General features: G+C 33.5%; 5 protein-coding genes across 6 annotated transcripts; 3 read left to right on the top strand and 2 right to left on the bottom strand.

Moving 5' to 3' along the window:
- Positions 1 to 472: 472 nt before the first annotated feature.
- On the top strand, positions 473 to 4,732 carry LOC107957182 (probable transcription factor PosF21). Of its 2 annotated transcripts, XM_016892630.2 has the most exons (5): positions 496 to 1,601; positions 2,839 to 2,971; positions 3,158 to 3,242; positions 3,864 to 4,252; positions 4,450 to 4,732. In XM_016892630.2, the coding sequence occupies exons 1-4, from the start codon at positions 943 to 945 to the stop codon at positions 4,226 to 4,228; spliced, it is 1,242 nt and encodes a 413-aa protein (XP_016748119.2). In that variant the 5' UTR covers positions 496 to 942; the 3' UTR covers positions 4,229 to 4,252; positions 4,450 to 4,732. The 2 variants fall into 2 exon arrangements, with proteins under 2 accessions (XP_016748118.2, XP_016748119.2); XM_016892629.2 differs by having other exon boundaries at positions 473 to 1,601; positions 3,864 to 4,732.
- Positions 4,733 to 4,755: 23 nt separating this feature from the next.
- LOC107957183 (protein STRICTOSIDINE SYNTHASE-LIKE 13) lies at positions 4,756 to 6,818 on the bottom strand. Its single transcript, XM_016892631.2, has 4 exons — positions 6,213 to 6,818; positions 5,759 to 6,043; positions 5,492 to 5,659; positions 4,756 to 5,317 (listed from the first exon to the last, which is right to left on the bottom strand). The coding sequence occupies exons 1-4, from the start codon at positions 6,578 to 6,580 to the stop codon at positions 4,918 to 4,920; spliced, it is 1,221 nt and encodes a 406-aa protein (XP_016748120.2). The 5' UTR covers positions 6,581 to 6,818; the 3' UTR covers positions 4,756 to 4,917.
- An 8,536-nt stretch (positions 6,819 to 15,354) lies between these two features.
- On the top strand, positions 15,355 to 19,119 carry LOC107957181 (B-box zinc finger protein 24). The gene is made up of 3 exons (XM_016892628.2): positions 15,355 to 16,094; positions 16,617 to 16,919; positions 17,013 to 19,119. Exons 1-3 carry the CDS (start codon positions 15,912 to 15,914, stop codon positions 17,241 to 17,243), a joined length of 717 nt encoding a protein of 238 aa, XP_016748117.1. The 5' UTR covers positions 15,355 to 15,911; the 3' UTR covers positions 17,244 to 19,119.
- Positions 17,708 to 18,949, top strand: LOC107960507 (receptor-like protein kinase HSL1). The gene has a single exon (XM_016896847.2). It carries the CDS (start codon positions 17,708 to 17,710, stop codon positions 18,947 to 18,949), a length of 1,242 nt encoding a protein of 413 aa, XP_016752336.1.
- Positions 19,120 to 20,021: 902 nt separating the features above from the next.
- On the bottom strand, positions 20,022 to 22,706 carry LOC107957180 (probable fructokinase-4). Its single transcript, NM_001327651.2, has 4 exons — positions 22,238 to 22,706; positions 21,272 to 21,604; positions 20,397 to 20,513; positions 20,022 to 20,309 (listed from the first exon to the last, which is right to left on the bottom strand). The coding sequence occupies exons 1-4, from the start codon at positions 22,643 to 22,645 to the stop codon at positions 20,181 to 20,183; spliced, it is 987 nt and encodes a 328-aa protein (NP_001314580.2). The 5' UTR covers positions 22,646 to 22,706; the 3' UTR covers positions 20,022 to 20,180.
- Between the last annotated feature and the right edge of the window lie 2,443 nt (positions 22,707 to 25,149).

The raw sequence follows: 25,149 nt of genomic DNA, 5'->3' as shown, positions 1-25,149 counted from the left end.
TTCAATTGGTTGACGGAGATGTACTTGTAATCAAGACAGATTAGAGACCCGACCATTGCTAAATTATATAGAACACAAAATAATTTTTAATAAAAAATATTTCTTGAAAATATTAATAAAAATAGAATTTAGATAGAAATAGAATTTTAGTAAAAAAATAAAGAGAGAATTTGAGAGATTTTTTAGAGTGGATTGTGAAATTTGAGAGATTTAAAAGAGAAATGTGAGAAATGTGGGGATTTATAGTTTTTTTTTTTTAGCATTGGAGGGCAACAGCTATTTAAATAGCCATAGGAAGTAATCATTGGGAAAACGTGTTCACGTAGACGCATTTTACTGGTTGGTCAGAAATTCCCACTAGAAGCCTTTTTTTCAACTTTCCCTGAAAACAACATCAACAGAAAGTGTTTTAGCAAACACGGCCCATTCCAATAATTTTTAAAAAAATCAGCCTATAGGTTTTATTTGGTAATTTACTCAAAATTCATATAATAATTCTCTTATTCTAAAAAAAAAAAAAACTCCTCTTTTATGTTTATTTTATATAAAATAGCACTGTCTCAGATTTCTCGTTCTCTTTTCTCTGGAAAAACATTTCCCACTATGTGATTTCCTTGATTCGATTCTGTTCTCCTCATCCATGTTGACAATTGCTCTCCCCGATTCCTCTTTTCCTTTCCTTCCCTTCCCATTTCCTATTTTCCTTAGTGAGTTGTTTCCATCTTTCTCCTTTGTTTAATTTGAAGATCTACTGTTAGATTTTCTTGTCCCTGAAAATCCATTCCATTTTCCCGGAAAATCTTCTTTCTTTGCTGTTGTTTTCCATTTTCTTCACCGAATTCCCAGTTTGGTTTTACTTTCTACGTAATTACTTTGTGAAAGTCGTCTCCATTGGGTTTTCTTTATTCCTTTTCGGAATTTCAAGTTCATATATTTCCTAAAATGGAAAAGGATAAATCTCCATGTTTACCGCCAATGTCAGGTCGAGTTCCGGGGTTTTCATCTTCCGGAAATGCTGCAAACACTTCAAATACGATATCTGAAACGGGAAATTTGGGTCAAACTTCGGATTCGAATCGTTTTAGTCACGATATAAGCAAAATGCCTGATAATCCACCGAAGAATTTAGGTCACCGCCGTGCCCATTCCGAAATCATAACTCTTCCTGATGATATTAACTTCGATGGTGATCTCGGCGTCGTTGGGGCAGCCGACGGGCCTTCCTATTCCGATGAAACGGAGGACGATATGTTGTCTATGTATCTCGATATCGATAAGTTCAATTCTTCTTCCGTCACCTCAATGTTTCAGGTTGCCAAGTCGTCGGCAATGACTGCTCCAAATTCTGGTCCATCGGCTGCGGTGAGTATGGGAGCAGGGACGGCAACGTCCGGTGAGGAAAATGCGAGTGCTGGTGTTGGGTCTTCTGAGAAGCCTAGAATTAGGCACCAACATAGCCAGTCGATGGATGGGTCGACAAGTATTAAGCCCGAAATGCTCCTCTCTGGTTCGGATGAGGTTACGCCTGCTGATTCTAAGAAAGCAATGTCCGCTGCTAAGCTTGCTGAGCTTGCTCTTATTGATCCCAAGCGTGCTAAGAGGTATCCTGTTTTTCATTTCAATTTCTTATATTTGCTAAGTGAATGGAATTTGACTGCCATACCATTTTCTTTTGTTATGAATTCAATTAAAAATTCGCGTTTATAAGGAAAGTTTGTGGGGTTTTGGCAGTAAGTATTAATGATGACAATGAGTTTGGTCACTATATTTTGGAATGTAAGCGTGTTGTAACTCATGACTGAATGTAGAATTAATATGAATGTATTACCAGTTATTGAAGCAATTGTGCTTCATATAATCTCATTAACTTCGTAGTTGTTATTAAAGTTTGGCATTAAGTGCTTTGTCGTCTGGTCAAAACCATTTTGATAAAGATGTGGTGGCAGAGATCACAATGAGACTATATTTTAAACTGAAACCGTTTCGATAAAGATGTGGTGGCGGAGATCACTGTGAGACTATGTTTTAAATTGAAAATAGTCTTAAATTGAAACCGTTTCGATAAAGATGTGGTGGTGGAGATCACTTGAGACTATGTTTTAAATTGAAACTGTTTCGATAAAGATGTGTTTTAAATTGAAACCATGTTTTAACTTGGAACTGTTTCTTTAAAGATGCGGTGGCGGAGATCACTATGAGACTATGTTTTAAATTGAAACCGTTTCAATAAAGATGTGGTGGCGGATATCACTATGAGACCATGTTTTAACTTGAAACAGTTTCGATAAAGATGTGGTGGCGGAGATCACTATGAGACTATGTTTTAAATTGAAACCGTTTCGATAAAGATGTGTTTTAACTTGAAACTGTTTCAATAAAGATGTGGTGGCGGAGATCACTATGAGATTATGTTTTAAATTGAAACCGTTTCGATAAAGATGTGTTTTAAATTGAAACCGTTTCGATAAAGATGTGTTTTAAATTGAAACCGTTTCGATAAAGATGTGTTTTAACTTGAAACCGTTTCGATAAAGATGTGGTGGCAGAGATCACTATGAGACTATGTTTTAACTCGAGATCGTTTCTATAAAGATGTGTGGCGGAGATCACTATGAGATTATGTTTTAACTTGAAACTAGTGTAGTTTCATATGTTATAGTTGATATCTTTTATCTTCCCGTGTTCGTGTTTCTTGATAATTCTCCTCCTGTTCCCCTCCCGTTCCTTTTCTTCCCCTCTGGTTTAAGGAATCTCTACCTTTCTATAGATTTCATCTCTTCCAGAACTGAAATGTACGTTGTTATCCTGATATGTTTTTTTGTCTTTGCCATGCAATAGGATCTGGGCGAATAGGCAGTCTGCTGCGAGGTCAAAGGAAAGAAAGATGCGGTATATAGCTGAGCTTGAACGGAAAATACAGACATTGCAAACAGAAGCAACGTCGCTCGCTGCTCAGCTGACTCTACTACAGGTATTTGCATCAGCTCTGGCCCCTCTCTTCGTGTCTTTGCTAAATGTTTTCCACATTCATGGGTTCCATTGGTCATAAATATGTATTTATATATTCCAGTGGACCTTCATTTTCTTTTCTTTCTTACTTTTATGTTTTTTTTATCTAATGGTTCATTTGACTCTTCTCATGGTAACTTATGAGCAGAAAGACTCCACTGGTATGAGTGCTGAAAATAGTGAGTTGAAACTGCGGTTACAAACAATGGAGCAACAGGTTTACTTGCAAGATTGTGAGCACCTCTCAAAATATTTTGTTCAAATACCTAAATCTTTGTCTTACTGTCTTTTCTTTCCTTATTGTTTTTGTCTATTGTCCTCCTTATAAGGGAAAGGGATTTGAAAGGTTTTGCGTGTGAGAATTTAGCGGATGGGCAGTCAAAGAGAGAGAAAATAGACTGAATCCACAATACATTGGATGTGTGTTCTTTACATATACTTACCATCATAGATATTTAATAGTAATGAGGCCATATGTATGAGGGAAGAGAGGGGCTGAGAGGTCTGCTTGTTAGTCTTTCTTGATGAATCAATTCAAGTGCAGTGAGGACGTATAAAGAGTATTTATTGCAAATACCCCAATACATTCTTTCCCTTGGATATTCATATTATAACTGATGTTATGGTAGGTTACACCTTTTGCGGACTGCTTGTTAATATCCATTTTACACTTACAGTACCTCAGACTGTCTATGTAATGGAATGGTTCTTAAAGTAGGTTTTCTACTCTTGGGTTGCATATTAGTTGGGAATATAATGCCATTTGTTCTACTATGAGCACCTTGTTAATGTTTTCAGCTGCTTTTATTGTTGTCCATATTATGATGATTTATTTGTCTTCTGTTATCTGATAGCATTGAATGATGCACTGAAAGAAGAAATCCAGCATCTGAAGGTGCTGACTGCCCAACCTATGCCAAATGGTGGACCAATGATGAACTTTGCATCTTTTGGAGCTAGTCAGCAATACATCCCAAATAATCATGCTATGCAGGCTCTTCTAACGGCCCAGCAGTTCCAGCAACTACAGATTCAGTTGCAAAAGCATCAGCATCAGTTCCCACCGCATCAACTGCATCAACTTCAGCAGCAACTTCAGCTGCAACAAGAGCACCAACAGCAATCAGGGGAGATGAGAGTTAGAGGATCCATGCCTTCCCCCAACCGAAGAGATGGTCCATCTTCATCAGATGTCAGCTCAACGGCATCAAATGATTGAGGAGTTAATGGTCCGTAGGGCCAGGTATTCATGGCTCTTCACAATTGGTTCCAAGTTTTGGTTAACAGTCCATTGTTAGATAGGACATTTCTTCTTTCACACCTCTTTTATCTCTCTAGGCATTTCTATATAACATTTATTTCTAGGTATATATAATCATCCAGTATATCTTTTTCTGGAATTATCCGATTTTGATCTGTTACATTTGCTTTCATCGCTAGTTTGAAGGGCCGAGCTGCTGTTGAGGCGTTAGATAGGGATGAACTTGTCGTGCGAGCTTTATTCGCTTATGATGCTTACAAAGTTCCTATATGAATTTTGCAGGGCACAATGCTTTTGTTTATGTCTAGTTTTTATGACTATTGTAGTATTGTTTAAGCTTGTCTTGTAAGTGTTTGGCAACATTGTTTAGTTGCCCATCTGCCTTACCGGAGTAAAGAAAACGGGCTAGTTTGAACTTTGAACAAATTACATTGAACCCAATTCATATTTTTTTGAATCAAAGTTGATAATGTGCATCTCTAACATTAAACCAATTGATTGAAATTCATTGATAAAACTAGAGAAAAACAGGGATTAAAAAGTTCATAATCGAAGGAAAAGATAGCTATAGAACACATAGTTATAAGAGTTTTAAGGCAAACATAATATATAAGAGAAATGTCATGTAAAATGAGATGAAAGAGATTTTAAGGGTAAGACAAAGTAGCAATGTGATTATGAGCCACAGTTCCAATCCACAGTTTCCCTTCAACTTCTCTAACTTCACTCACCAACCTCATCACCACACCTTTTCTATCTTCAAGGACTTCGACGATTTCTCCATTTTCGTCGAAAAGCGAGATTACAGTGTACATCTTCATCCCCATAATTCTTGCTAAAATCTTCATTTTAATGGGTAATCTGAAGTATAAACTCCTCATCCATGGGTTATGAACCAGGATCTCTTGTGCTTGTGTTCTACAACAATCTATGGCTACCCAGAATTGACCTTTGTCGTTTATTCTTACGTTGTCTGGAAAACCAGGCAAATGTGCAACCAGTTCCGTTGTCCCTGCTCTTGGACCTTCAACCCAGTATTTCATTAGCCTGTCACCATGGCAAAAATCAGTATCAAAATGCATCCAATGGGCAAGTAGTTTTAAGATTCGAATCTCAACATTTGCAATCTTTTCTTTATTTTAAGATTAGGGTCTCGTTTGTATCCAAAAAAGAAAAGAAATGAAAAATTGAAAGAGAGGAAAAAATGAAAATGGGAAATGCCTGCAATTGCTAGTCTCAGTGAATAAAAGGAAACTCTGGCCCTTAGATAACTGAATTCCATTTGGAAAAGCTAAACCATCCAAAACTACATGAGTTGTCTTTGTTGGAGGATCATATCTGAGAATCCTTCCGGTCGTTTCGCCTTCCAACAATATGAAGAAATGATACCTGCTCAATAATCTTCTGTAAGTAACCCTTCATTGTATATATATATGTACATATGTATCCATGTGTGTATATATATGTTTAAGAATTTGGTTCACTTACACTCTATTGTACTTTCTACTAGTGTCAGTAAAAAAGATTGAACCATTTTTATGGATATCCAGATCATTAGCAAACAGTATTGGCTTCCCTTCGACATGAGTCGCTAATGGTGTGGCGAGTCCCCCTCCCGGTCCAACCACGAGCAATCCGTAATAGGCATCAGCAATGTACAAATCTCCACTGTCTTTGTTGAACCTTAGGCCTAATGGTCTACCACACCATTTCTCATGTTTCCATTGCTTTGATGTTGTTGAGTCCACACCTCTAGCACATAGCTTCTCTGACCTTTATTTTTTTATGTACATGTTCACCACGAATTAGCATTAAGGTTATATCTTATCATCTATCCGACCATATGTTGCTCAGACTCGAAAAATGAAGAATCCGAGCAACAAAGATCCGTAGATTTTCATTTCCATCAAAGTTCTAAACAAAATGATTGAAAGAAGCTCACCAGTTTGATGTAACAATGGCAAATGTCTCCCACCCGAAATCCTCACCCATCCATCGAACAATACGCCCATCGGCTAATCCAGTGTAAGGTCCACGACCGAATCCATCAAACTCCAACGATTCGGGACCGAAAACTTCGCCGACAAACTCGAGTTTCCCATTTCCCAACCGGCTTTTATTGTCTCTAGGCCAACTTGCCATGACTTCCTTGTATGGTGCAATGTCATGTTTCACAGGCCTAAACTCGATCCCACCGACCGGACCGATTTCAAAAGGATCCATCAAAACGAAACCGAAAACCAACACAACGATGAACAAAACTGGGTGCTGCAAAAATGTTTCTTCTTTATGTTTGCCTTTTTGCTCCATTGATGTCTATTTTTTTTTTCTGTGAAAGATCAATCATATCTCTGGTAGGATGAAATTAGTGGTTAATTTAGTGCTATTTTTTTTCATTACAAGACATGGGTAGGAATTCATTGGTTAAGAAGTTAGAGAACATGCAATTGATATGATAATTCCAACTATATTTTGATATTATGATGAAAGCAGGTTGCTTATTGTTGGTCATGTTTGTTTTATGAGAAAGATTCATCCATGGAGCTTTTACTCATTCATTTTTTTTACACTTTGATTATTATTTACCCTGAAATCTTTCAATTCCCTTTATTGAAAACTTTATTTACACATCTAGAAATATTCATTAAAATATTTGAAAAATCACATTATCTCCTTTGGTTCACTAAATATTTTTTTGGGACTGAAATGAAAATTTATAAATTTAATCTTACAATAAACTTTATTAGTAATAAATCTTGAATTAAATATTTAATAGTAATATTTTAAATGATAGTTTTTAATATTATTGTTTTAATTTATAATTTTAATTGAAAAACTATTTCAAATTTATCTTGTATGTATTTTCTAAATATAACAAAGCATATACAAAATCCTATATATATAAAATTTGTTTTAGAATAAATTTTCCGCCTTTTATCATGGAAATCACATTGCCATGTTCATTAGAAAGTTAGATTGTAAAAAAAAAAAAAACTTAACATACCAAAAGTTAAAATTACTTTTCAACTAATTAAATTCCCAGAAAAGTTATCACTTTCCATCATACCAAACGCTTTCCATAGGTGATTAATCTTTCAAATACTTTCATGTTGATCTCCCTAATTTGGTAATATTTATTTATTTCTTTATAAAATTTATTGATTAATCTCAAAAATTTTAAGATTATGACCTTGCTTGTGATTGATTAGGATTTTTATGTAAGATTATACTTTTTAGTGGTTTAATTATATTGATTTTGTATGAGATTTTTAGCATCTTGATTGAGAAATAATATTTAGAGGTTGATTAATACAAATCCTTGAAGAAATAAGAATTTTTATTTTTACAATCTTGAATTTCTTAAATATTCATTAAAAATTTCGTATTTTAATTTAGAAATCTTGTTATTATTGTGAATATTGTGTTTGGCATATTGCATTTTCATGGCACAAAAAAAAATACTTTAAAGTAGTTTTTATTTTTTTTATGAAAGAAAATGGTTAGTTGCAAAGGCGAATCTAGAAAAAGTTTTAGATGAGTCAAAATTAAATTATAAATTTTTTAGACGTCAAAATATAATTTTATCATATATTTATAACTTGATCATTTTTGAAAAGGACTAAACATATTCTTTCATTTTTTGGGGGACAAACTGAAATTTTATCATATAGAAATTTATAATTTAATAACTTATAAGAAGCAAAATTGCAATTGTCATTTTTGGAGACTAGGGACCTGCCTACCCCTTTTTATTTGCCTTTGGTTAGTTGTATGTTGGTTTTATGAAAACTTATAACAGAAGGCATTGATGTTTGAATAACTTTTTAGGTTTAAATATAGTGTTAGTTATTGTGATTTAATCAAATTTGAGATTTAGTCTTTATACATAAAATGTTAAAATTTAAGTTTTTTTACTTTTTTTTATTTAAGAATTTCAATTTAGTCATTAAAATCATATTGTTAAAATTTGTCAATTTAAAATTTTGATTAAGTTCTCCTCATATGATATGGTATATGATTGAAAAAAAAAAACAAATGCGTTAAATTAACAAATTTTGATATAAACTATCAATGATGATAATAATTGGACTAGAATTTTAAAATTGAAAAAAGTAGAATGATTAAATTTTTAATTTTTAAAGTATAAAGCTCAAATCTCAAATTTTATACAAATACAAGGACTAACAGCAAATTTTAACCAAGCTTGTATTTCGAATTTTGTGCCAAATTTGTCGGGAAATTAGGGTTTTTCGGACAGACTTAATTCGGACTGTGGTGATTACCACAATTTTCAAAACACAAGTTGAATTATCGTCTACAACTTATTAGGTTTTTGTTTTTTGTTTTTGCTTTTAATAAAGAAGTTTTATTGTTCAAAGAAAATGGTGCATAATTTAGGTATGCATAAATAAGCCCATCATAATTCCACCACAAATTACGGTAGCCAAAATAAAGCAAGTATGGACTTGTATCTAACAAATTCATTTTTCTTTTTTATATTTGTAATTGCATTTAAGTGTGCTGTCCTATTTGAATCAAGCTCTACACTTGCCGCTCCCACGGTTGGCGAGAGTGTTTCACTGGCTGGGCTACCGATTCAGAGTCAAAATAAAGTTTAAAAAGCGAGAGAATTTAGATAAAAATATAAGTAAAAAATGAGTAAAATTTTTTTAGTTTGGATTCTATTTGACCTAGCTTGAATGCTCGTAATTTTTGTTACCGTCGTTTGTTATTGTTTGTTGCTATTTTAATTTTTTTTACTGTTATTTTTTCGTTATTATTTAGATATTGTATAACTCTTATTTTATTATTAATTTTATTTTTATTTTAGAGATATTTTCTTAATAAGTTAAGACTATCATAGTGTTATTGAAGTATAAATATTTTTAATTTGTTGGAAAATATTTATTTTAATCTTTGTAGTGTATTCAAATGTATTATATTTTTTATATAAAAAGTAATATAAAAATTTTTTAACACGAGTAGACTAAATCGAGCTCGAGTTTAGTATTTTTCATCTGATTCAAGCTTAAATAAAATTTTAAAATCATTTTTCAGATCAAACCTAACATTTTACATTGACCCAACCCAAACCGAACCTGGCATGAATATGGCGCTTAATGTATCACTTCACTTCATGAATATGGTTTCTATTTTTAAAAATAAAAACATTTTAGTAAATTTAATAATATTATTGAAATATTATCTTATTTTATAAAAAAAACATCAATTAGAATTAAGTGACCCAAATTCTTATTTAAATAAAATACGATGGAAAATAAAATAAAAGTAAAATCCATATAGAACTAGACTTCTTTTATTTTATTTTAGAATAAGGTTTTTAAACCTTATTAAACTCCATCTATTTTATATTGATTAGGATAATGTGTTTCAATCCTACTAGAATATAGCTTTGCAAGCCTATAAATAGACATAGTCTATTCCTCTTATATTTGATTCAAATTTTTCGACATAGTTAATTTTCTTCTCCTCTGCCCGTGGTTTTTTCCCGAAAGGGTTTCCACGTAAAACTTGTGTGTTCTTTATTTTATTTATTTATTTTATTTTATTTTTCACAAATTGGTATCCGAGCTTCCGGGTTATTCATCTCGATCACGGTAATGGCGTCTTTGAAGTATGAAATTCTGCTGTTGGATCGCAACACCAGATTTGCGTTGTGGCAAATTAAGATGCAAGCAGTTTTTGCACAGATAGATTTGGAGGATGCCCTGCTAGGGATAGATAAGATGCCTTCGACATTAACAGATGAAGAGAAGAAGCGTAAGGATCGAAAGGCATTAACACAATTACATCTGCATTTGTCCAACGAAATTTTGCAGGATGTGATGAAAGAGAAAACTGCTGCTGCATTATGGAAGATGCTAGAACAAATATGTATGTCGAAAACTCTTACAAGCAAGTTGCATATGAAGCAGCGTCTTTATGCTCATCGTTTGGAGGAAGGTGCGTCTGTACACGAACACTTAACAATGTTTAAAGAAATTCTCTCAAACTTGGAGGCCATGGAGGTTCAGTATGATAAGGAAGATCTAGGGTTGATTCTACTTTGTTCGTTGCCCCCGTCTTATTCAACCTTTAAAGACACGATTTTATATAGCCGCGAGTCTCTCACAGTTGATGAGGTTTATGATTCTTTAACCTCGTATGATAAGATGAAACATCTTATGGTTAAACCCGACTCTCAGGGAGAGGGTCTCATTGTTCGTGGAGACAAGATCGGAATGCTGATGATGATCGTGATAGGACACAGGAACGGAATCCTCGTGGTAAATCTAAGGGTAGATCGCAGTCTTCAAACAGAGGTAAAACTTGTAACTTCTGCAAGAAGAAATGGCACATTAAATCTGAGTGCTATAAGCTACAAAATAAGATTAAAAGGGAGGCTGCGAATCAAAAGGGAAAACAACCAGAAAATTCTGGTAAAGCTGATGTTGTAGAAGACTACAGCGATGGTGAACTTCTAGTTGCTTCTGTCAATGATTCTAAAGTAAGTGGGGAGTGGATACTTGATTCAGGCTGCACCTTTCACATGAGTCCCAATCGGGATTGGTTTACAACTTACGAAACAGTATTTGAAGGTGTTGTTTTGATGGGAAATAATGCTTCGTGTAAAATCGCAGGTGTTGGAGCAATTAAAGTTAAGATGTTTGATGGAGTTGTCAGAACACTTAGTGACGTGCGGCATGTTCCAGAATTGAAAAGAAATTTAATTTCGTTGAGTACTCTTGATTCAAAAGGGTACAGATACACAGCTGAAAGTGGGGTTTTAAAGATTTCCAAAGGGTCCCTTGTTGTGATGAAATGGCAGAGAAAGATTAACAAGTTATATGTTTTATAGGGTTCTACTATTAGTGGTGATGCAGCTATCGCTTCCTCTTCCTTGTCAGATGATGATATTACTAAACTTTGGCATATGCGCCTAGGGCATATGAGTGAGAATGGCATGACAGAATTAAGCAAAAGAGGACTTCTTAATGGGCAAGGAATTTGTAAACTGAATTTCTGTGAGCACTGTGTTTTTGGGAAGCAAAAGAGAGTTCGATTTACTAGAGGAATCCATAACATGAAGGGAACGTTGGAGTATATTCATTCTGATCTGTGGGGGCCATCTAGAGTGTCTTCGAGAGGTGGAGCTAATTATATGCTAACCTTTATTGATGATTTTTCCAGAAAAGTTTGGGCGTTTTTCCTGAAGCAGAAAGCGAAGTGTTTTCCGCATTTAAGTCTTGGAAAATTATGATTGAAAAACAGAAGGGAAAACAGATAAAATACCTCCGTACAGACAATGGCTTAGAGTTTTGTTCTGATGAGTTTAATAGATTGTGCAAGTCAGAAGGGATCATGAGACACTTGACAGTTCGTCATACTTCACAGCAAAACGGCGTTGCAGAACGAATGAACAGAATGATCATGGAGAAGGTTCGATTTATGTTGTCAAATGCCAACTTACCGAAGGCATTTTGGGCAGAAACGGCCTGTACTGCATGTTTTTTGATCAACCGATCTCCATCCGTTGCCATTGAGAAAAAGACTCCACAATAGGTATGGTCTGGTAATCCTGCTAATTATTCCGATTTAAAGATTTTTGGGTGTCCTGCGTATGCTCATGTTGATAATGGAAAATTGAAACCGAGATCTATTAAATGCATTTTTCTTGGTTATAAAGCTGGTGTAAAAGGGTATAAGTTATGGTGTCCTGAAAATAGAAAAGTTGTGATTAGCATTGATGTTGTTTTTGATGAAACTGCTATGCTACCTAATTTATCTCTTAAAAAATCTTCCAATAAAGAAAATCAAAAGCAGGTAGAGCATCAGATTAACAGATTAATACAGAGTCAACTCCTCAAGCCAGAACAAAAATTGAGAATAGAGTTGCTTCTTCACCACAATACTCTATCACCAAAAACAGAACTAGAAGAGAAATTAAACCTCTAAAGAAGTATGCCGAGGTTGATCTAGTTGCTTATGCTTTAAATGTGGCTGAAGATATAGATGTGAATCAAGAGCCATCTAATTATTCTGAGGCGGTTAGCTGTGAAGACTCAGAAAAGTGGATGTTTGCTATGCAAGAAGAAATGGAATCACTCCACAAAAACAGAACATAGGACCTTGTGAAACTTCCTAAAGGTAAAAAGGTTGTTCGTTGTAAATGGGTGTTTAAAAAGAAAGAAGGGACTTTAGGAGTTGAAGAACCCAGATATAAAGCAAGGCTTGTTGCAAAGGGTTACAGTCAAATTCTAGGAGTAGACTTCACAGATGTGTTCTCTCCAGTTGTTAAGCATAGTTCGATTCGAGCTTTGCTTGGTATTGTGGCCATGCATGATTTGGAGCTTGAGCAGTTAGATGTAAAAACTGCATTTCTGCATGGAGAACTTGAGGAAGATATTTACATGCAACAACCAGAGGGTTTTATAGTCTCAAAAAAAGAGGACTATGTTTGCTTGCTAAGAAAGTCCCTTTACGGTTTGAAACAGTCACCAAGACAGTGGTACAAGAGGTTTGATTCCTTTATGACTTCTCATGATTTCAAAAGAAGTAGTTTAGACAGTTGTGTTTACTTTAAGAAAAACAGTGATGGTTCTTTTGTGTATCTACTTCTTTATGTTGATGACATGTTGATAGCAACAAAAGATAAATGAGAGATAAGAAAGGTTAAAGCCCAACTAAGTGAAGAATTTGAGATGAAAGATTTAGGACCAGAAAAGAAGATACTTGGTATGGAGATTCTCAGAGATAGAAAAGAAAGTAAATTGTACCTAAGTCAGAAGGGGTACATTGAGAAAGTTCTTTGCAGGTTCAATATGCAGAGTGCTAAGCCTGTTAGTACTCCTTTAGCAGCCCATTTTAGACTTTCATCAGCCTTGTCTCCTCAATCAGATGATGAGATTGAGTACATGTCACATGTTCCATACTCTAGTGCAGTGGGATCTCTTATGTATGCTATGGTTTGTTCACGTCCAGATTTATCATATGCAGTCAGTGTAGTTAGCAGATATATGGCAAATCCAGATAAAGAACATTGGAAAGTAGTTCAGTGGATTTTAAGATACTTAGAGGCACTACTGATGTTTGCTTATAGTTTGGAAGAACTAAAGATGGAATTATAGGGTATGTTGATGCTGATTTTGCTGGAGACCTTGATAAAAGAAGATCTCTCACAGGTTACGTCTTTACAATCGGAGGTTGTGCAATTAGTTGGAAAGCCACTTTGCAAACTACAGTCGCTTTGTCTACCACTGAAGCTGAGTACATGGCGATTACTGAGGCTTGTAAAGAAGCTATTTGGTTGAAGGGACTATTTAGTGAACTCAATGAAGACCTTCAAATCAGCAAAGTATTTTTTGACAGTCAGAGTGCCATCTTTCTTACAAAAGATCAAATGTTTCATGAGAAAACAAAACACATTGATATTCGCTATCATTTTGTTCGTGATATTATTGCTCGTGGTGATATTGTTGTGAGCAAAATTAGTACTCATGAAAATCCTACAGATATGATGACTAAGTCACTTCCTATAACCAAGATTGAGCATTGCTTAGACTTGGTTGGTGTTCATTGTTGAAGTTAAACCCTTAAGGGGTTTTATGGAAGAGGTGGAGAACTTGTTTATTGAAAGTTCGCGATGAAGAACTTGTTCATTGAGAATTTGTGTCAAGGTGGAGATTGTTAGAATTAAGTGACCCAAATTCTTATTTAAATAAAATACGATGGAAAACAAAATAAAAATAAAATCCATATAGAACTAGACTTCTTTTATTTTATTTTAGAATAAGGTTTTTAAACCTTATTAAACTCCATCTATTTTATATTGATTAGGATAATGTGTTTCAATCCTACTAGAATATGGCTTTGCAAGCCTATAAATAGATATAGTCTATTCCTCTTGTATTTGATTCAAATTTTTCGACATAGTGAATTTTCTTCTCCTCTGCCCTTGGTTTTTTCCCGAAAGGGTTTCCACGTAAAATTTGTGTGTTCTTTATTTTATTTATTTCATTTTTCACAACATCATTATTTTATTCATTAATATATTAATAAATATGCCATTAATTTCTGTATTATATGTAAAATTTATATTTAATTATGATACTCTAATTTAGTTTTTATTAAAATTTATACGTCTGAGATAATATTTAAAAGAAATTCTCGTTATTGAGTTAAAATTTAATTTTCAAAACCTTAAATATATAAAATTAAAATAATCAAATTTAAAAATAAAAATTAAATATACAACTTAAACATTAATCTAACGAAAACCCAAGGCAGTATAGAGGTTTGTCTTTCAAGACTAATTTAATGTCCTCTTTCCTATTCCATTAGAGGTTATTAAAACATGGGTTCCCTAATCGAACAATTTGATAGAAAGAAGGGTAAATTACATTAAATGCTATTAACTTATTAGTAAATTCCATTTAAGTCATTGAACTATTTAGATATTTTTATTTAAATTATTGAACTATTAATTTTTTTTTCAAGAAAATCCTACTAGTGAGTCTCAAGCGACGATTTGAAATCGGTACACTGAATAATACCCTATCAATAAGTAGAAAAACATATCTTAGATCCAATTTGATTTGGCGGTTAGTGTTGGAGATCGGAGAAGAAAGTTGTTTGGATTTTAGTTTGTAAATTTATGACTTTCAAAGTTGTATTATGAAAAGAAAATTGAACTGTAGAAGAGAAGGAGAATGTGAGTTTTCGATTGGTGCAGACGTTACAAATAGAAAATGTTATACAATAACAAATTTAACGTCCTAATTACTTAAATGAAAATTTTCACATAATTCAATGACTATTTTGTAACTTTTTAAAGTTAATTGATCAAAATATAAACTTATTAATAATTTAGTGACATTGAGTGAAATTTACCCTAAAAACAAACCAAATTCGATGCATTTCACATTCTCACCATCCACGCACACCACTAGATTTTAGTCAATTTACATAATCATGATGATCATAAAGATCTCAAACTCACCTAATCAATGGTCCATGAAACAACTTGTACACCTTTATTGAAACATAAAATAAAACCATACCATAAAATCATACCCCCCCAATTAAAAATATCCAACAATAATGGGTGACCACAAAACGCGTTTTTAGTTGTTCGTATGAACACATTGCACTATCCTTCACCACACATTCCCCATAGCTACATGCTACTACTGTTTCATTGACCCTACTCTTTGCCTTGTTGTATTCACCAAATTTCTTGTTTTTGATTACACAAAATCTCCCATACCTTATCTTCAGTTTCCTGGATTCTCGTCCAATCACTTGCGTCTCTCTTGTATCCTGTTTTGATTCTAAGCTTTGTTTGCTTACTTGTGTGTCTGTTCATCACATCATCTACATTTCCCTCCACTGTTTCTCTCTTCTATATTTTCCCAAGATTATTTTCTCTTTCCGTTTTTTCCTCCCTATTTTTTTTTTCTCGGGAGACTTTTTTTTAGGTATACCCAGATCTTGTTTAGTTCCAAGCTTTAGGTTGTCATCGTTTTCTCGAGGTTTTAAACTATGGGCTCTTGAATTTGTGAAACAAAGGGAGATATATTGGTTAAAAACTAGTAGCAGTGTATTGAATCAAGTTTTACAAAAAAAGAAGTTAAAAAGAAAGATGAAAATCCAGTGTGATGTTTGTGAGAGAGCTCCAGCAACAGTGATATGTTGTGCAGATGAGGCTGCACTTTGTGCTAAATGTGATATTGAAGTTCATGCAGCTAACAAGCTTGCTAGCAAACACCAAAGGCTTCTCCTTCAATGCCTTTCTAACAAGCTTCCTCCTTGTGATATATGCCAGGTACCTCCCCTTTTAAACCTTCACTTTTCTGGTTTAGTTTATGTAATTTCCTTACAATTGTATAGATCTTATTGGCTATTTTCTTTAATGTTGTTTTTTCATGGTTTGTGTCCTATAATCTTATTGATCTAACTGAGTTGTCTATTTACATGTCATGCAATTGATCTGCTTTGTTTACATATTGACAATATTTTATCATCAATTGGCTTATATCATGTAATCTTATAATCACTGGTTTTGAAGAAGTTTTTAAAAGAAAAGATCATATTAGTACGAGATATATATGTATTCAACACTATATTAGGCATGATCCTTAAAAGTATATGAAAAATACTTAAAAAAACTAAATATATTTGTATCAAATACATATTCATAGCACTTGAGTGAAATTAACTTAGGAATGGAAGGCAATTAATTAACAAGTGTCTTGCTTGAGTTCATTTGGCCAAATTTGGTCCCAAGCTTAAACATTTTCTCATAAATATTTTAACATATTCTCTTATACATGTATATGATATACAGGAAAAAGCAGCTTTCATCTTTTGTGTTGAAGACAGAGCTCTTTTCTGCCGGGATTGCGACGAACCGATCCATCCAGCCGGCAGCCTTGCTGCAAACCATCAAAGGTTCCTCGCCACTGGAATCCGAGTTGCCTTAAGTTCGAGTTGCAATAAAAACACTGAAAACAATGTGTTGGAGCCACCTAACAAGAGTGCACCTCAGACTTCAATGAAAATGCCTGCACATCAACAACATTCGAGCTTTTCATCTCCATGGGCTGTTGATGATCTGTTAGAACTTTCAGATATTCAATCTCTAAACAAGGTGAGAAACATAAATGAATGATTCAAAGATGTACTCAAGTTAGATATATATCCGTACCTAACAATCATACCATGTCCGATTCTCTGGTTGCAGAAAGAGCACTCTGAGCTTGGAGAGCTTGAATGGCTAGCAGACATCGGTCTTTTTGGTGATCAATTGCCACAGGAGGCTTTAGCAGCAGCTGAAGTTCCTCAACTTCCGATATCGCAATCAAGCAGTACAAACTTATACCGACCCACCAAATATTCCATGGCTCTTAAGAAGCCTAGAATCGAAACCCCGGATGAAGATGACGAGTTCTTCACGGTCCCTGATCTAGGTTGAGTTGGATAACGAGACTCGTGTGTCAGTAGTTCGACCAAACTATAGTGTTTCATATGTTTGAGTACACTTATGCACGTACTCATTTTATCACGCTTTACTATGTTGCCTTTGTTTTTAAGTATCCGACATATATTCAAACATTGATATGTTGATATAATCTTTTATATACTTTTCAAATACTAAAAACCTATAAAAAGAAGTATTGCGTTAACCCATTTTCGACCTTCACACTAGTTTCGCATGTCCCGATTATAAAATTTTTGTAATAACTGATAGAAAGTTGATTGAAAGGAACAAAGATGGAGTTCTCTGCCTAACTTTAAAAAACCAGTTCACTATCTTTCTACCTGATGTTAAGGGTACCTTTGTTTATCATCTTCTTCTAATATTAATTATTTATATACCTTATCCCCACGCTTACGCCATTCAATTCCTCAAACCCAGTTTTCCTCCAAAGACAAGACATGGACTACCATATCTGGTTTTCACCATCATCTTCAACCTCCATTGTTTTAGCAATGGTTTTAGCTTTAACTCTCACATTTGTTCATTCACTAACATTGAGATCAGATACGGAAGCTCTTCAAGCACTTAGGCGTTCCATTGATCCCAACATGATTCCACCATCATCATATATCAGTTCATGGGATTTCTCAGCTGATCCATGTGATAGTACTGGTGCTAAATTTCTGGGGATTTTGTGTTCAAACCCTGGGGATAATTCAACAAACCGGATCATATCGATCGAGCTCGATAGTGCTGGATATGATGGTTTTTTGACACACAATATAGGAAACCTTACTGAGTTAACCTCGCTTGATCTTAGCAGGAACCAGTTTAGAGGGCCATTACCAGATACCTTAAAGAATCTCAAGAAACTAATCCAGATTTCTCTTTCAGGGAATTTCTTCACCGGTGGCATTGCTGGATGGATCAATGGATTGAGGAACGTTGAATCGATTGACTTATCGGAAAACCTCCTTTCTGGTCCGATACCACCGAGGATTTCCGAGTTAAGAAGGTTAACACACATAAGCTTCTCCAACAATGAATTCTCAGGGAGAATTCCCGACATTAATGGCTTATGGAAATTGCAGACATTAGACCTTGGATCCAACATGTTTGTTGGAAACTTACCAAAGCTTCCTACAAAACTAAGATCATTAACATTGTCGCATAATCAACTTTCAGGACATATTACATCGTTGGGGTCACTTAAAGAGTTAAGATACATTGATTTAAGTGATAACAAGTTTACAGGTTCTATTACTAGATCGATTCTGTCATTGCCCGAGTTGAATCAACTCAATGTTTCCTTCAATCAACTGGCTTCCATCGAGGTGAACACTCATCTCGGGAGCGGCTCGCCGCTCCAAGTGTTGAATGCACAAAGGAATCGTTTGCAAGGTCATTTGCCGGTGAGTTTGGTGAACTTTGAGAACTTGCAGGAGATCAATTTAGCATACAATGGATTGACGGGTCGGGTACCTGTGGCGTACGGCCAGCGATTGGGGAGACCGTGGAAAAGCTTGTTTTTGGATGATAACTTCTTGTCGGGTCGGATTCCACGGCAGTTCAATAGTAGTGCCCTCAGGATAAGCGGTAGCCTTGCGAATAATTGCTTGAGTTGCCCGGTGACGATCCCGATTTGCGGCGGTGGGCAGAGGCCGGCTTCAGCTTGCATTGGTGAGATTGGTAACCACTGATTAAAACGGTGACCGAAGGATTTGAAATAAATTGGGCAAAAAGAACGTAAATTTTATTTCTATCTCTTTAGTTTTAGATCTTACAATTTGTTTACACTGCAATCATTCAAAGAAAAAAAAAACTATTGTTGAACTTTATCAGTCAATAAAATTCGTTTTTTTAAATGAAATGATAAACATGAAAATCACTTGAAATTAATAATAGGATCATCCAAGAATGTCAGAAATGTACTTTGCAGTGCCAGAATTATGTTTGTCTGTGCTTCATGGTACATAGACAGTTAAACTTACATGCACTCGCATTGTTTCAGAAAAAATACATTTCTAAAAAAAAAAATTATTTAATCCCTTTTAATTTTGAAATTTTTGAAATTGAATAACTAAATAGGTTTAATTTTAATTTTTGTTAATTTTATATCAATTTAATTGGTATATTAATAAATTTAATTATTTAATTTATAAATTTTATCAATTTGATCGTGATTTAATAAATTTAATCCACAATATTTTTGTAAATTAAAATTAATTTTATTGAATTTTTTAGAATTAAAACTAAATTAACAAAATAGGTAAATATAGAGAGCTAAATTTATTATTACACTAACTAAAATTATACACAACTAATAAAAAATATTAATATCGTGATTAATTATAATTATTTTTTATTTTCAAAATTAAGAAAGGGACTGGAGAGAATATTTTGTTTCCCACATAAAAGTAAATTTATTTTAAGGGAGAAGTTGAATGTAGTTTTACCAATTTTAAATGTTTTAGTGTAAAAAAATATGTTGCGGATATAACAACAGTTGAAATGACAAAAAAAAAAAAAATCAAACTTTAGATTTTGAGATGCGGTGATGGTAATGCCGTTATGTATCAAACATTTGCATTTGTTTTTGTAATATTTGAATAAAATTTCATCAAACCTATTTTAAAATCAAAATTCGTTTATCAAAATACGCATAATGTTCAGATTTACTTCGATGTTCAGTTTAAACTTTAAATGATGACAGAACAAGTTCGATAATCACATTGCAAAATTATAAAAGAGGGAAAAGAATTTCCTACACGCTTAAAACCACAAAGTCTTTTCCATCATTAGAACACAAGCAATTGGGCGTTGGGGGAACAAAGGTCGCATATCAAAGGGGAATAAATTGAGAACTCTTTGAAATGAAAGGATAATCACGGGAGGCAAAACAATGTGCAAATTATTCAAGTTGCTTAAAATCTAAGCTCCATTGATTAAGGCAAGGGCATCGGCCTCGGTTGGTAGTGCAGGGATTGCTCCCTTTTTGGTCGTCGTGATGGCTCCACATGCATTTGCAAATTTCAACACTTCCCTTAATTTTGCTTCATCCTGTAGTATTTCAGGAAAAACCACCCATTTTTAGAACAAATTTTAATCAAAATTGCATATATAGACGTAGATGTAGATGTGGTTTACCTCAAGAATGGTTGGGTTTTCAACAATCTTGCATAGCAATGCACCAACAAAGGAGTCACCGGCGCCAGTTGTGTCCACGGTATTGACATGGAAAGCATCGACTGCCCCACGGAAATTCTGATATTTTAAAAGAAACAAGAATCGTCGCATTAATCATTATCGATTCTATCAAGATCTGATATATACACTAAATGTCATTTAATCGTGCCCAAAGTTTAAAATATAAAACATTGTTTTTGTTTCTTATATTTTCATACCTAAAAAATATCGAAATCTGTCATTGGTGGACCATTTTTTTCTGAAATTAGATATACCCAAATGCACACAGTATTTTAGTTCAGGTTGAAGAAACCACCTACCACCAACCCTGTATAATAATAATTAACCAAAGAAAAACCCCACAAGTTGCAGAACAGGGACCCAAAGCTTTAGTTTATTAATTATTTTCAGCCTTTGGCATCACTCAATGGACATCAATTCCAATGGAGTGAAGAAAAATATATATTTTTTAAATGATTAGATTACATAATTCTATCAATTAATATATGCTAATTTAGTGTTTTTAACTTTTACCAATTAGAACTCTTTAAGCATATATATATATATAATCAGCAATACCAGCACAAGCAATTCAAAACCTAAAAAAATCTCAACCAAAAAGCCAATTATCAACCAGCAAAAATTAAATGCATCACCCACACTGACAACTAAGAGTCAAATATTAAGTTACTATACTCAGATATAAAATGCATCTAATAAATGTATCTGATAAATTTTTTTATAACTTTTTTCATATAATCTTTTATCTGAGTTAGATAAGATAAAGATTGTCCAATAAGAATGCACAGAGACTGATGGGCTGAATTTAAGCATACCTTGGTGTAGTATCGGCTACCCTTTTCACCAAGGGTGACCAAGAGCAGTGTAAAGTTAGGTCGCCAAAGTTTCATGGCAGTTTCGTCGTCGACTTTGTTGCTACCGGTGAGGAACTCGAGCTCGACATCACTAACCTTGACAATATCTGCCTTATCCCAAATGGACAAAATCTGTTTCCTAGCCTCATCAGCTGAAGGCCAAAGTGGCAAGCGAAGGTTTGGATCATATGAGAGCAATGCACCAGCTCCTTTGGCTACTTCCATTGCCTTTAAATGAGCTGATCTGCATGGCTCCACGATCAAACTTATTGATCCATAGTGAAATACCTTGGACTGCAAGCAAAAAAAAATTAAAATTAAAAATTTAATTTAAAATTTCCCTAAATAATATCCCACCAAGCAGTAAAACACATTAAACTCTTAAAAGAATAACACAGATTTAAAACTTAGACAGATATCTCTGACATAGAGAATAAAAAAGATATGAAAAATAAAATCTGCAACACAAATAATTAGAAAGATATGCAAAATAAAAAACCTAGAATTACAAATTAAGGAACAACTAAATCTACACTATAATTACAATACTTTACACGCCGAAGTTGATAGACAAACTAGAATAATTGTTTGTTTTTTATTTCCCACATTCCGCCATTCCATCAACGGCAGGTGACGATATCAAAGCCAGAATTTTGAGAAAATTGATCGAGAAAAAAACAGACAAATATTTCAGAGCTTAGATACTGTGCGTGGGTCCTCTAAAGAACCGATGGATCTTTTAATACTGAAAGGCAACGCTCACATTCTGGCGCGTGAGAACCACCGCTCCTTTTCATTCAAGCTATTGCTTTCAAGTCAACATTAAAGAAAGAAGAGAAAACGCAGAAACAACAAAATAAAAAAGATCAAAGAAAAGAAATTAACAGATTTGTTAAGTTGAAGGAAGACTATGATAAGATCACTTACAGATCTGATAAGATCAAGGTTCAACTCCTCCGGCTTCAACAGCATATCGGCGCTAGGATTCCTATAGAACATGAACTCACGCTCTCCGTCGGCGCGTAACGTAACGAAGGCAAGAGCAGTTCTAGCGCCTTGGTCAAACAAGATCCCGTCACCGGAGACACCGTTTTGCTTGAGAATATCGGCCAGCATGTGACCAAACTCGTCGTCTCCAAGTTTTCCGACAAATGACGCTTTGCCTCCGAGTCTAGCAACAGCAATGGCCACGTTAGCCGGAGCACCGCCAGGGGCTTTGAGGAAGCCGGGAGCTTCGGCTAGAGAAACACCGGAGACAGTGGGGACAAAATCGATCAGCATCTCACCGAAGCTGACGATCAAGCTCTTGTCAGAAACAACGCCATTTGCTGCCATATTGACGAGAAAGAGAGATTTTGATTCTGAAACAGAGGAGTGAAGAAGGAGAAAATAGTATAAGAGAGAGAGTTACAGAAGGCGAGAAAGGGGTGCTTATATAGGGAAAATAATAAAGAAAAAACCGGAATTTTGATTTTTTTTATTAATTTTACAATTAAATTTAAGATTTTGTTTGCATATGTTTTAATTCCGGTTTTTCAGACCGATCTAATAGGAAAGGTGGGATCATTTAAATTGTTTTTTTTATGTCTGTTTTTCAAATTTATCCAAAACTCCATATCCTTTTTTAATTTTTTTTTAAAAATATAAATTTAGGTAAAAAAATTATAAAATGGTGATTGGAGTTTCACATTCAAATTCATAATACAATTTGTGTGTACAAAAATAATAATTGTTTTGCTAGATTTAGCATATTATTAGAATTGTTTAGGTGAATCATTTTACTTTAGACTTTATATAAAAAAAATTTTATTGTGGCAGTAGTAGTCCGATCCATACACAGATCTAAATTAAATATTAAAATAAGTAATATAATTAGATCATTTGCAACGGAAATTTGATGAAAGATTGAAGACGGTAATGGCAAAATAAAAGAGTGAGAGGTCTTATTTGGGAATAAAATTAATGTTTAGTATTCATAGTTGATTCGGAAGGCTTGTTTATCGTCCATATCTATTGACTACTCAATACTGGATAAAGACGATAACAATTTAAGCATGTTTGTTAAGTTGTGTAGAAATTTACGAATCATTTCCGTGCCACATAAGCTTTTTAGTCTTAAGGAGTCTGAACTTATATAGACATTATGCTTATTAGAATCAAAACTCTCTGAAGCTTTTCATGGGCTTTATTTGAATATTGATCCATTTTTATAAAAAAATTAATAATAATTTCAAATATATAACAAATTTAGAAGTATATATTTATTTTTATGGATCAACATTGTTTTTTTTTTCTTCTCTAAAATGTTGATCTTTTCGTCAATTAACCATTAATAGAGTGATAAAATAATTTACTTATTAACATCAAACACTGAATTGAAACGTGAAAAACCTCAATTCCAGCCCATAATTTTCTTTTTGCTAATTTTGAGTGAAAAGGAAGAAATAATAATAATCACATCATGTGATTCACATGGCATGCTTTCCTTTTATTTTATAGGAATACTGTATTAGTATATGAAATCTTGAAAACAACTTTATAATATCTAAAAAAATTATTCCTTATTTAGATTTTATGTGATGCTATTTTTTTATATTTTAAAAATTAAAAATAAAACATAGTTGAAACTCATGCCTTGTTTAGGGTCATTTTGGGAGATCTCATGCGTAGAGCCAATTATTTGATAAAAATATATAATAATAATAAAACATATATTTTTATTTTAGTCAAACCAAAGTAATAAAAAAACAATAAGTGGCTGTATAAGTTTTCTTACAACATAAGAATATTTTATGTTAATTAAACTGTACTGAATTAGAATTTGTATATTTGTTCATTCTCACATTTTTTTTAATTATTGTGAAAAATGAGAAAAAATAGAGGAAATATAAAAATATATAGTGAAAATGATTTAAAAAAATCATGAATTTAATGAAAATTGTAATGCAAATTAATTTAGATATCAACTAAAATACATGGAAAAAATTGAAAAAGATAATTATTGAAAAGGTAAGATATGTACCCATATAACAAGGGGATATTTTGTAAAGTTTTGAATGAGACATAAAATCATCTCATATATAGATATATACAAAAAGACTAAAACTTTATTTGAAAATTACCGAAGAGATAAAAAGGGATAAATTATTTTTTTAAGGAATTATAAAAATTTTCGGTAGAATTTTTCTCATTTTATAACCTAATTGATAAAAAAAACCCTAATTTTATTTTCTTGATTAACCATTTTTTTTGTAAATTTTAATTTTGTAACATTCATTTGCAATAGTTGAAGTTGTTAACATTAATGGAAGACAATTAATAATGGTTGCCATTAACATTAATGGGAGACAATCAATAATGACAACCACCAACTTTGGAAAAGTGGCAAGGGATAATTTTTTTTTGGTCCTTGAGATAATGGGCTATTTATTGTTTGGTCCTTGAACCTCAACTATAAATAGGCCTTCTCATTTCTCATTTCAATTCATCCCAACCAATCTTTCTCTCTTAGTTTTCTCTCTTCTCCCATTTGAGAATTCTTAAGGAATTCTATTTGTTTGTAATATTTTGGAGATAGTAAAGTTATCATCTGGTTTTAGTAGCCCGAGGATGTAGGTATAATTTACCGAACCTCGTTAAAACTCTTGTGTTCTTTTTGTCCTATTTTTCTTTCAATATTTGAGGGTATAATAGTAGTATTTAATTGTGCTATTAAATTACGTTAGAAGGAATATTCTGACTAAGGAAAGACTTGGTATTTAAGAGATCCTTGTGATCCACCTCTCTTCCCTGGGAATTGAACTTTGTGTGATTTTTTAGTACAATAATTTACACGCTTC

Source organism: Gossypium hirsutum, chromosome A09, assembly GCF_007990345.1.
Source record: "Gossypium hirsutum isolate 1008001.06 chromosome A09, Gossypium_hirsutum_v2.1, whole genome shotgun sequence".
NCBI classification, from domain to species: Eukaryota; Viridiplantae; Streptophyta; class Magnoliopsida; order Malvales; family Malvaceae; genus Gossypium; species Gossypium hirsutum.
The sequence above is the reverse complement of the archived record's forward strand: the minus strand, read 5'-3'. Positions and strand labels throughout refer to the sequence as shown.